General features: G+C 44.5%; 1 protein-coding gene across 3 annotated transcripts in view; it reads left to right on the forward strand.

The window, feature by feature from the left end:
- The window catches only part of TFEC (transcription factor EC), a 327,748-nt gene that overhangs the window by 139,297 nt on the left and 176,367 nt on the right, over window positions 1-12,084 (forward strand). The window contains exon 1 of one of the 3 annotated variants that reach the window (XM_078674361.1): window positions 4,081-4,177. The exons of the other annotated variants lie outside the window; for them this stretch is intronic. Coding sequence (XP_078530487.1) covers window positions 4,145-4,177 — 33 coding nt within the window. The 5' untranslated portion in view covers window positions 4,081-4,144. Of the gene's footprint in view, window positions 1-4,080; window positions 4,178-12,084 lie in introns of those variants that run through there. 3 annotated transcript variants of the gene reach the window in all.

The raw sequence follows: 12,084 nt of genomic DNA on the forward strand, positions 1-12,084 counted from the left end.
CACAACCAGGAAGCAGCCAAATCCCACCCCCAAACACCACAGTGACGCTATCAGTCGAGTGTTCACGACCGAAAGCTGCCGCTAAACCGCCGTTAGCGACTCCCGACCCCGCCGAAATAGCGACCGCCATGTCCGACGAACCTCAGCCAGGCCCCAGCAACAGCGCTGGCCGCAAGCGCAAACTGAAATTCTCCGAGCAGGAGCTGGAGAACCTTATAGAAGGGGTGGTGGCCAACCACGACCAGCTGTTTGGTGCCAACTCCCGGAGGGTCCCAGAGCAGGAGAAGCGGAGGATCTGGGTGGGGATTGCCTCCAGCGTCAACTCTGTGGGCGTTGCGGACAGGTCTCTGGAGGAGCTGAAAAAGCGGTGGTACGACCTCCGAGGGCGTGCCAAGGAGAGGGTGGCGGAGCGCCTTGGTGAGGCATCAGGCACCGGAGGTGGTGGACCGACTGTCCCACCCAACACCCCCCTGGAGGACCAGGTAGAGGACACCTTGGAGAGGGAGGCGTGTGTTGGCGTGACCCCTCTGGACTCCTCCCGCCCCACCCAAGACACCCAAGGTAAGTGGCATGCGACTGCGACCCTGTCCCTTATGACCGCCCCTGACCAAATAGGCTCACTCATTGGCCCTTAGTCATGCCTATGTTGTGCATCAGGAAATGCCCTGAAGCATTGTGGGAGATGTAGTATGTCCACAATGTAGTAGTACCACAATGCGGCCAGAAAGGTTCCAAAGTGCGCAAATACACAGCCACCCAGGGAATGACACCCAGCATGCATGTAACATCTGCACGTCTGACAGTCACATGCACCTAATGAGTATCCACTTACCCTCACAGGTGCGGGTGATAGCAGTGACAGCGAGAGGCTGCTGATCGATGAGGAGGCCCAGGAGGAGGAATCCCTACCTGATACCCAGCCACCAGCCCCTGCGGCAGCGCCAACACCAGCAGCCAGGCCCCCCACCTTACCTGCTGCAACATCTGCAGGCCCACCGGCTGCCAAGGCCAGGCCCCCCGCCTTACCTGCTGCAACATCTGCAGGCCCACCGGCTGCCAAGGCCAGGCCCCCCGCCTTACCTGCTGCAACATCTGCAGGCCCACCGGCTGCCAGAGCCAGGCACCCCACCAATGTGCCTCCAGTGCCTGCCGCACCTGCAACACCAGCTGCTACAACACCTGCAGCACGTCCACCAAGATCTGGGCCAGCCACATCCGCTACACAGCGGCCCAACAGCAGGCGGGGCAATGGGCATCTCCATGCCTGCATGAGCGTGGAGCGGCGCATGCTCCGAATACACCAGCGCCAGTCGCAGCAGCAAGGAGCCATCCAGCTCCAGCTGCATAAGATAGGCCGCAATGTGGCGGGAGTCGGCGAGCGGATGGACCGGATGACGGCGGCCATGGACCGCATGACGGCGGCTATGGAGGACAATACTGCAGCGCTGGTGAAGCACCGCAGTGTTGCAAGCAGGCGCCACCACCAGCTGCTGAGCCGGCTGTCCACCTATAGTCGCTCCAATTATGTGGCAGCAAATGCCACCACCCAGCTGGCGCGGCGCTCGTTGACCCAGCAGCACCAACTGGTCCAGTGCTGCGAGGACATTACCCGGGTGCTGGAGCACTTGACCACCGCCATCACCGCACTGCATGCACCTGTGCTACCGGCCATTGTGGGGGGAGATGATGCGAGTGAGGGTGCCTCCAGTGTCAGCAGCCACTCTGCCACGCAGGCCCCCCCACCTAGGCGCAGCACCAGGGCTACGCCTGGTACAGCTGCCCAGGATGAGGAAGAGCCTCACAGGCGCCTGGGAATTGTGCGCCGGAGGCGCCAATGACATTGTGTCAGGGACACAGGCGCAGGCTGAAGCTAAGCCTGCCATGAACCGTCTCATGCAGTATGCATGAATACTGCATTTTGTAAATAGTTGTTACCATGACCCTTTTTTCTTGTGATTCAAACAAATACATTTATTTTGCTGCACACATTCGCCTTGTGTAATCATTACAGTTTGCATGCAATTGTGATATGTGGGGTGGGGGAAGGGGGTGGGCTAGAAATTGTTAGCTGTGATGTGGTTGCAACGTCTGTGGCCTTCAGCTGGGTTCTCCCCGCGTGCATGGTGCGCATGTGCTGGTGGCCGGTCGTCCCCCTCAGATTCACTGCCTGAGATGTCAACTGGTATCCGGCGCTTGGTTGCAATGTTATGAAGCATTGCACAGACAGCCACAATGCGGCAGCACGCTGCAGGACTGTAATACATGGCCCCACCTGTCTTGTGCAGTATACGGAACCTGCTCTTGAGCAGGCCAAATGTCCTTTCAATACAGTTCCTTGTCCGGATGTGCGCAACATTGTAGCGGCGTTGCTGAGGTGTGGCAGGGTTGAGGTAAGGGGTCAGGAGGTATTCCCGTAGGGCGTAGCCACTGTCACCTGAATGAGAGGAGCAGATGTTGATTGCCTGTGCAGCGCAGTTACTTCATAGCAATGTGACATTGTCGACAAAGTGTACTTACCAAGTAGGTGTCCTTCCCCAAACTCTCCCCTGATCAGTCGTGTGTGGAGTCCGCTGTGCCTGAAGATAAAGGAGTCATGGGTACTCCCTGGGTACTGGGCCACAATGTCAGTGATGATGGTCTTGGCATTGCAGACCATCTGTATGTTGAGGGAGTGGTACGACTTCCTGTTGCGGTACATATACTCCGTGCCAGCTGGTGGGCAGATGGCGACCTGGGTACAGTCTATGCAGCCAAGGACATGGGGAAAATGGGCAACATTATAAAATTGTAGTTTTGTGAGGTCCAAATCCTGTTGGCTCGTGGGAAATGTGATGTGCCTGTGGAGCTGGCTGAGCATGGCGTCAACAAAAGTGTGGAGGCAGCGTGACATGGTGGGCTGGGATATCCCCCCAGCAGCGGCTACTATGCCCTGGAAACTGCCGGAGGCCAGGAGGTGCAGGCTGCACAATACCTGCACATGTGTGGGCACAGAATTGTTTCGCCTTGTTGGGTGCTGCATGATGGGGTCGAGTTCTTGTATCAGCCAGGTGATCATTTCCCCATTCAGCCTGTATTTAGCATAAATCTGTTCTCTGGTTTGCCCCAGCAAGGTGACCCGCTGCCGGTAAATCCTTGCCTGCCTCATGCGTCTCCTCCGTGCTGCTCGCTGTAGCCTTCGCCGCCTCACCACCATGTACATCCCAGGCATTGTGGAACGCCTAATGCTGCTGCTGAATGTCCTTATGTGTGATTGGTCAGGCCTGGACCTGTTGGTGATTGGCTAACAGTTTTTCAAATTTTGGTTAATCATGGTTTTTATGGTTACCACCTGCTTTGAGTTGTCCTTAAATTGCGCCGCGCAAACGTGCGATTTAGCACTTTTTCGCTAATGTATTTCTTTCATGAATGCCGATTGAGACAATATTGCGTTTCGCTATTCAATTCGCAGATTCCGTGGTTGGTCGCTATTTCAGTATCGCTAATGCTCGACTTCCCGGAGTCTGCGACTATTACAGCGTAATCGCTATTCGCTCGCTATTATTTTTTAGCGATTTCGCTATTTCGTACTTGTATGCCGATTCCGTGTTTTGCACCCGCAATTGCGTTTTCGCAGCCATTGCGGGCGCTATTTCGCTTCATGAATCAGGCTGTAAGTGACTTTGCACCAGTGCAAAGTGTTGACAAATCTGCCCCTAGGTGTGTTTGGCTGTAAAGAAATCATTGTGCTGTCACTGGGATAATACCCTGCTTATTGGCATAATCACAGAGCTCTCCTTAACCGTTGTAATCTTCTGTAAAACGGGCGACAAGTACTTTGCAACTGACAGTTTAGATCTGAGTGAAGAGCAACAAAGCGGCATTCACAATGCGGCCGATGTTGTTCGCAGTATTCCTGTTGTGGTTAAATCGAAGGAATGTGACGTGTGTGAACTGAGGCTATTTGAAGGAACTGCCCATCTCTGCAATCAAAGGGTGACCTCGTTGTAGCCAATTAGATCTTTTAGCATGCCCACTTAGATTATAAAGTCCCACTGAGTTCAAAAAGTTTCAGTCGTGAGACGTCTGCAGACCGATCGGATGGCCCCCATCTGAGACCGCTCCTCGGGCCGCGCTGAAGACAGCATTTCTTGAAAAAGAAATAATTATGCCTCATCAAACAGAGTGTTCTTATTACGAGGTAAGATTCTACTACAAAAGCCAATTATTATAATGATAATGTTTTTGAAAGATGGCGGATCTTTTGCAAATGTACTGAAAATGTAACTCATTTTGGGAGAAAATTGTTTAATTGCTGATTCTGTCTACTGCAAATACTGTTGACTTCTGTGTTGCTGAGATGATACTTCAAAGAGTTGTGACTTTTAACTGGACGAGAATCTGGCATTTAGAAACTGCGCTGTAATCAATGAAGTGTCCTCACAGGCACAATGTTCCCTTTAATGCGCTGTCTTGGCTGTGTATATATAATGGCACTGAAAAACACAGTTTTTCCGCGGTCACGTAGACAGCAAGGAGCAGAGGCATCTCGTTTTGTTATCCGCTGCCTGCTCATTGCAGTCGGTCGTGGCAGAGCAGAGAATGTCATTTCTAATTCCTAAGCACTTCGCAGGCACTTTGAGCAAGTGCTTTGCAGAGGTGACGCAGCAGAGCCTAGTAGCATTTGAATCATCCTAGAATCATAGTGGTCCTTACCAGGGCAGTCTCAGCTCTCGCCTGAAGGCATGGGCCCCCCTATATGCCAGTCTGCCAATTCTTTATATCGTTATAGTTGAAGAGGGGTTGTTTGCTTAAATGCACATCCGGTAGTCATTTCTGTACACTGAATTAAGTCACCTGCATACCAGGAAAAGGTTTAAGTTGTGGATGATCGCCCAAGAGAGAGGAGCCTGTCCTTCTTGAATATGGAAAGGCAGATGCGCTGATGCAAATCACCAGTGTGGGCTCTGTTTAAAGGACAGTACACTGTGGGAATGTATGGATGTATGATGGATGCTGAGGACTGTCTACCCCCATGCTGATAGAATCCTTCTGTGTTGTAGAATGGGTGCCTTGGGACAGCTTTGAAAGGTCTATAAATAGATGTATCACTTTTCTGGTTTATGTAGGTTTAGCTATGCTCTATTTAAAGCATAGGGGGAGATGAATGTACCCATTCATCGACCCTGCCAAGCCTCCATTGTAAGCACTGAGGAATACTGGGGCAACATGCCGTTAGCAGTCGATTGAGATGAGTAGAAAACTGTTCTAATATGTTGCATTTTGTCGAGCCTCATTTTTTTTGAGGTATTGCAGCTAAATAGATAGATGAATACTTTAGCCCTAGAGGCTGGGCCTGGCTATGGTCGAACACATTGAGGCAAAATGGGTGCTCATTCCCCTCACTCTGCTTGTCACACTGTCTGGAGATGGAAAGCTAAATAATCAGTACTCACTGAGTAATCTAACTGGTAGTGAGTACAAAGTACCATTACATACGGGTAAGCGCTTTAGGACTTATGTATGCCCTGTTAAGGAATGTGTTAAGCTCTCAGGTCCCCCTTTAAAGGGATGCTACAAGGATTAGATGCTGCTACGGTGCTCTTTGATTTAACTAACCTCATTTTAAAATGCTACTTCAAAGGAGGCGCACAGAATATGTTTCTTTTATATGCCTGTCTAAAAAGCGCCCTATTCCAATGGATGGATGAGTTATCTGGTACTTGTGCTGCTATCTGTCTGTTCAAATCAACATATGTAGCTACGGTTACAGGCTTGGGCTCTCCTTTCTAATCACTGACTTGAGGCAGGTATTAAGTACTCAGTGCTTTGTCAGGCCTCGTCTTCGGGTATTTTGTTTTGATGGAAAGATGAATAAACTGATGCAGAATGCCTCTTCAATCCTAGTAGAGATTCCGGTACTCATTGTCACGTCTAGGCTTCTTCAAAGCAATGCAGCTCCTTGTAGTAGAGAGTATGTCCAACTATCTTTTTAAAGCTTTGAGGAGAACTAAATGGACCAATACTCTGCCAGTGCTTGCTGTAACTATGCCTTGCGTGTATCCCTGCAGCAAGAAGGAGAGAGAAATCTGAGTCTACACACATTTTAAAGCCCTAGAGAGAGGTGTTGGATAGAACAAAGCCCTGATTGTCTTTTTAACCAACTCATTTTTAAAGCACTTCAGCAAGCTGAAAATAAAGTAGATCCACACAATTGATGCTCTGGCGCTTTTGGGAGGTATCCACAGCTTAAAATCCCACATGTGCCTGTTCAAACACTATTTGCTTAACCCTGCTGTAGTTACCTTGGGTACCATTGATGTTCAAGACTGTATTTTGGCCAATATCCAGATTCGAATGCTCACCCATGATCGCCTTCTGTGACTCTTACAAAAATACCTTTTCTCAAAAGGCTTGAATTGTAAATGTTTTTTCTGTAATTAAGTGTCTCATATTCATTGAAATTCCGGAGCTTTTTACACGTAATTGGAAGTAAGACAACAGTTCACACAAAAAACGTACAAAATTTGCCTTTTTCCATGCTGTCTGATTCCGCATGCCTGCTACATTAGGAGTGCCAGCAAGCAGTAATTCCTCAGTTACAATATACAACAAACTTCATGTTCACTGATGTATTTCTGTAATTTTAGGGTAATCACTGGCCTTCATGTCCTCTGCCTAAAGCTGTGGTCTGATCATAAGGAATTATTTGGGAGTACTGCCTGAAGGAGTACAATGCTAATTTGATGTACTGCTTCCACTATTTGACCTTGTTAAAACACTGCATTAAAATGAATAGAAGTTGGAAATTAATGTGAAAAGAGAGTCTAGAGGAGTATTTGTAAATTAAGTTTTCCAATTCTAGACTTGAGATTGAAGGGTGCCACAACATCTTAAAAAAGAGTTTAAAGTAGACACTAAGAAAGGTCCATAATTGATTAGCTCACTCTTTAATTAAATAATCCAATATAGTATCTGAAGGATATTCAGTATTTGCAAGATTATTAACTAGAAGGGATGTGGACATTTCCTGAAATTAAAGTAGCCTTCACTCAATTAGGCAGCAGGGAAATAGGATTCATGCATTAAAACTATGTAGGTTGTGAAGGGGATTTGTTTTCCATTGGTGCTGCATCTGAATTGAAATCTTGCTTTTCACTCAAATAGATTCCAAACCTTATGTTTATAATGTTTTTATGAAAGATAATAGTTGTTGTTTCCAAAACATAGGGCCTGGTGATAGTTGATTTTTGGAAATCAGAGGCCACGGTGAGAAGCAAATGGTGTGTCAAAATCATTTTTTGGCTGCTGCCTCAGTTTGTAACACCTGATTGCCTTGTTTGGTTTATCTAATTGTGCTATGTAAAAACCTTTTTATTCGATAGATGTCTCTTCTGCCGATTAACTTCAACCTACAAATGGAGTTTTGGGACTCATATTGATGTATTATGTGTATTTCAGGTGTTGTAAACTTTGTTGCCTACAGGTAGTAAATTAGGTAATTATATTAAGAGAAGTCTTAAACAACTGGTTAAATTTTGTCAGAATTGTGTGTCATGAAAGAAAGGTCATACAGTCTGTGACTCTCTGTCACCGGTTAGATTTGACTATTGCCTATTAGGTGTGCAACCATTTATTTTTTGGGGTATTCGTGGTGACATCTTTGATATGGTAGTCCTTTTTGAGGTGTATAATTGATTATAATTCGGGCAGGCCAAACCATATATTAATCGAGAAGCTGTCATTTGGCTGAAAGGCTGTGTATGTGTGTGTGTATGTATGTGTGAGTTGTTTGGATTTCAGCAAATATTTAGCATGTATCGTAGCAATTTATTTCCCTGCCTCCTATCAGTATTTTTAAAAGGATTAAGAGAAATCAAGAAGTAGGCAAGTATTCTTCAAAACATCACAGCATACCACTTTAAACAGAGACTAGTTTGAGCAATGTGTGTCGGGGGATCTAGATTAGGAGTCTGAGCATCTTATTTTTGTCTTTAAGCCTATACATATGCAAAAATATGGCTAAGCTAGCATTTGCCGACCAGATTTGCCATTGAAACTGAAAGAGCATTGAGATAATTTATTCATCCATTCTGTCATGTTGAATTAAGTATGCTGTATGTTAATCTACTAATTCCAATGCATCAATGTCTTACATTTATACATTTCATTGTGGCAGAGGATAAATAAAGAAATAAGTACCATAGCGTCATAGTTACCAGCTCCCTAGAATGCTCTAATCATGCTGTACGTTAATAAATGAGTGTGGCAAAATCAAGCAGTTCTCTAAATCTGCTATAAGCAAACTAAACATGCAATGGATACTAGAGGAAATTTCTATCCCTTGCTCACTTTGCCATTGGATTCAAGGTAGCCTGGCTAATGAGGGGTGTTGCCCCAAAACCGGTCCCAGGATGCTTGTTTCCTGTCCAGCGAAGACCTGGCTTGGCAGTTCGGATGGACTGTTCCCATAAGGAACAAGGTCAGGACTGATTTGCATATAGCTGGGTTTGAATTTGGGTGGAGAAGTGAGCTAAAGAACAATGATGGATTCAACCCAGATCTGCGACTGGTGGTGAGTGTCTGAAAAGCTTCAGTGCTCCGTCCATCATCTCGTTGTGTTTGCTTTGTTTGCGATAAGTTGGCAGTGTATGCCCAGATGTGGGTCCCTTGCTCACTTTGTCCATGGATTCAAGCTAGCCTGGCTGATAAGGGGTGTTGCCCAAGACCAGTCCCAGGATGCTTTTTTACGGTCCAGGGAATACCTGGCTTGGCAGTTCGGGCTGGTATGTTCCCATAACGCACAGCGTCAAGAGTGATTTGCATATAGCTGGGTATGAACTGGGGTGGCAAAGTGAGCTAAGGAACGATAATGGATTCAACCCAGATCTGTCACTGGGGGTGAGTGTCTGAAAAGTTTCAGCACTCCGTCCATCATCTCCTTGTGTTTCCAAAGAAATAGAGGTCACACAGTCTGTGACTCTCTGTCACTGGTAAGATTTGACTACTGCCTATTAGCTGTGCAACATTTTATTTTTTGGGGTATTCGTTGGTGCCATCTTGGATATGGTAGTCCTTTTTCTGAGGTGTATAATTGATTATGTTTCAGCCACACCAAGCCATACGTTAATAGAGCAGCTCTAATTTGGCTGAAACGTCTGCCTATGTACCATAGTAGTACAGTAACCAACTCACTAGAGTGCAGTAATCATGCTGTTGGTTAAGAAATTAGTGTGGCAGTATCAAGCAGTGCTCCAAATCTGCTTTAAGCAAACCAAACATGCAATGGATACTAGAGGAAATTTCTATCCTGCAAACATTGTCATTTAAGTCACAATAGGATGTAAAACCTCCACTAACCATTGCATTCCCTCACATGGCATATGAATGATATTTGATTGATAATGAATCCATGTTACATTTGTATGTTGATGTTGGTAAAGTGCTCCTTGGTGTTAGGTGCTGGTCTTCAGCCATCAGTTTTCATAGCTGACAGAGGTTCCTGGAATGTTAGCAGAGGTACCACAGTAGCTGTGGTCAAGTCTCAACTTAATTTTTTAAACACTTTCAGCCATATGCAATGCAATCAGAAAGACAAGTATAAGCTCGAAATGGATATCTGTTACTTCAAAGTACATTCGAATATGCAATTAGAAAAACAATAATGTGCAAGCATATTACTTTATGTAGATACCAATATTATGTGCCAGTCCAAATGTTGAGATTTAAATTATGTCTGTGGAAAGAGGAACGTTTGAGCTTCTGTGTTTAGGGTTTCCATGCTCTTCCACTTATTGTCTCCTCTAACAACGGGTGCCCTCACATATATGTACTATACACAGGGAATGCAGTGCCAAATCGTTATCAGTCAATTCCCAACCTCTACCCAGTCCTTCTTTGAGTCATTTATAATGTCAAAGGCCAATTTTCTTTGTTCTTGTATTCTAGGCTGCTTTGTCAATTGTTTGGCTACTACTTATTTTTCTATTGAGTCATTTGTTCAATTATCATGTTTTGTCTTTTACCCTACCAGCGGCTTAATAAATCACTATCACAGTATAACTCTCTATCCTGGAAGTCAAATCCTTAAGGTCAATTTTCAGATGTAAACATTTTTGCCTCAAGCTTTTGTTAAATTTTGATTGCTGGATTAAATTCTATGCCCATTTTCTTACTGTTATACAGTCTACATTGTTTGGCTGTTTCAGGATTGGGGTTCTCTTAAAAAATCTCACAACATGGTCCAAATTAAATTCCAGCTTTACTCTTAAGTTAGACTACCAATGCTTTGCTCTTCAATACATTTCATGGACTGTGTGATGAGATCCTTAAGGCTCCCTTTTATTTAGGGCTTGCTATTTTTTATTTTAGACTTTGGCATTTTGGATTTCCTAATCAGAATGATCATTTTCCCTTCCACAGGAACTTTTGTCTTCAATTTACTCTCTCACTTCCAATTCAGGCCTTACGATTTTCATGACTGTATTTACATTCTACATCTGAAAAACTAGCTTTATGTATGACAAAACAATTCTAATTCAATTTTTATATTTTATTTTGTGGGACCAACACATGGTCATTTCCAGTGTTAACAGGCTCCTCTGGATTTATCTCTTAAATTATTGTGAATTTGTTCAAGGAGAAGAGAAAAGTCTTGAATACTTATTTGTTGTTCAATTTCATATTTTGTTTGCTGCCTCCTATTCACATTCATTTATCATAATGGTACTCTTGCTATTCAAATGGCAGTTGGCATAAATGTGTAAAAAGAGCACTGAGATTTGGGTGAGCTAATATGTACTGCAGCTGCTTCAATAAATGAACCTCTAATTCTGTGGTATACATTGACAAATACAGAGACTTTGATATGCAACTCCGATACTAAATTAGGAATGTGGGGACACTATTGCCTTATGATATGATGTACATTGTAATGTAAATTCATTGAAAGAGGATCTGCATTGCAAACTTTCTTTTTGTTTTTTCCAGCAGCTTCCTAAATCTCATTTTGCTCCTGTCCAAAACATAAGATAACAAATTGATGCAAATTAGTAGTGATTCATTGAGTACCACCTTGGAATGCATTTGCATAATATTTTACAGTGACTCATTGGTGGCTTCCCTGAATAGCATGTTTTGCTGGGACACATTGCATTTTAAAAGCCCAGAACCCCTACTCAGGGGTTGATTACGATGTCATTTGGAAAGGCATAGAATCAGATTCGGGTCTTTCGAATCCGATTCAAAACCCATCTTTCCGACCGATTTGGAAAGGTTTTTGAATTTCCGATTATGATGTTCGGAAAGCGTTTGGACTTTCCGAGTCAGTTCTGTATGGCATTCGGAGAAACCGAGACGTTCAGAGCTGACTCGTAAAGGTCAATGGACCACATTTCCCAGCAAGTGATCACGATGTAAGAATCAGACAGCCATTCCAAATCGTTTGTTCCGACATGGATTGGCTGTCTGAATCTGACTTTGGGGACCCGTAGCAGACCCCCCTTCACCCACAGCCTTCCGAATGGGGCCATGGGGGTACACAAAGGACCCCACTTTGTAACCATGTACAGTGTTATATAGAACAGATAATACACTTTGCGATGGGATATGTTTGTTCATGTTCATGAGACACTGGATTGAATTGCGGAGTACTTCAAGGATCATCTCTCTGACAAGCACATCCCACTTTAAGCATCTATGTTTCTCCCTGTATATTTAAGGATTCATTTACTTTAAAACACAGAATACCCAGTGGAACATCACAGCTCCGTATGATCCTGTCTTTAGTGTCCAAGATATATATTCATGATGCTATTCATTTATTTTCTATTACCTGCTTACCTTTAAAGAAGAAAAAAATACCAGTGAATTCCCATAATCAGACTATGATATTCTGCTAATGTTTTCATAGAAGACCATTGTTTGAAAACGTTTACAATGACTAAAGGATGTTACAGATATTACTTTACTTGAATTTGGTAATATTTAATACAGTCAAGTGATTTTCAGGAATACCATCTATATTATCACATTTAACCAAGTAGATAAACTGTTGAATCATCTCAGTGCTAAATGGTATTGAATAATCTAATAATAGGGGTTTCTGTT

This window comes from Lissotriton helveticus, chromosome 1_1 (assembly GCF_964261635.1).
Source record: "Lissotriton helveticus chromosome 1_1, aLisHel1.1, whole genome shotgun sequence".
Lineage (NCBI taxonomy): Eukaryota > Metazoa > Chordata > Amphibia > Caudata > Salamandridae > Lissotriton > Lissotriton helveticus.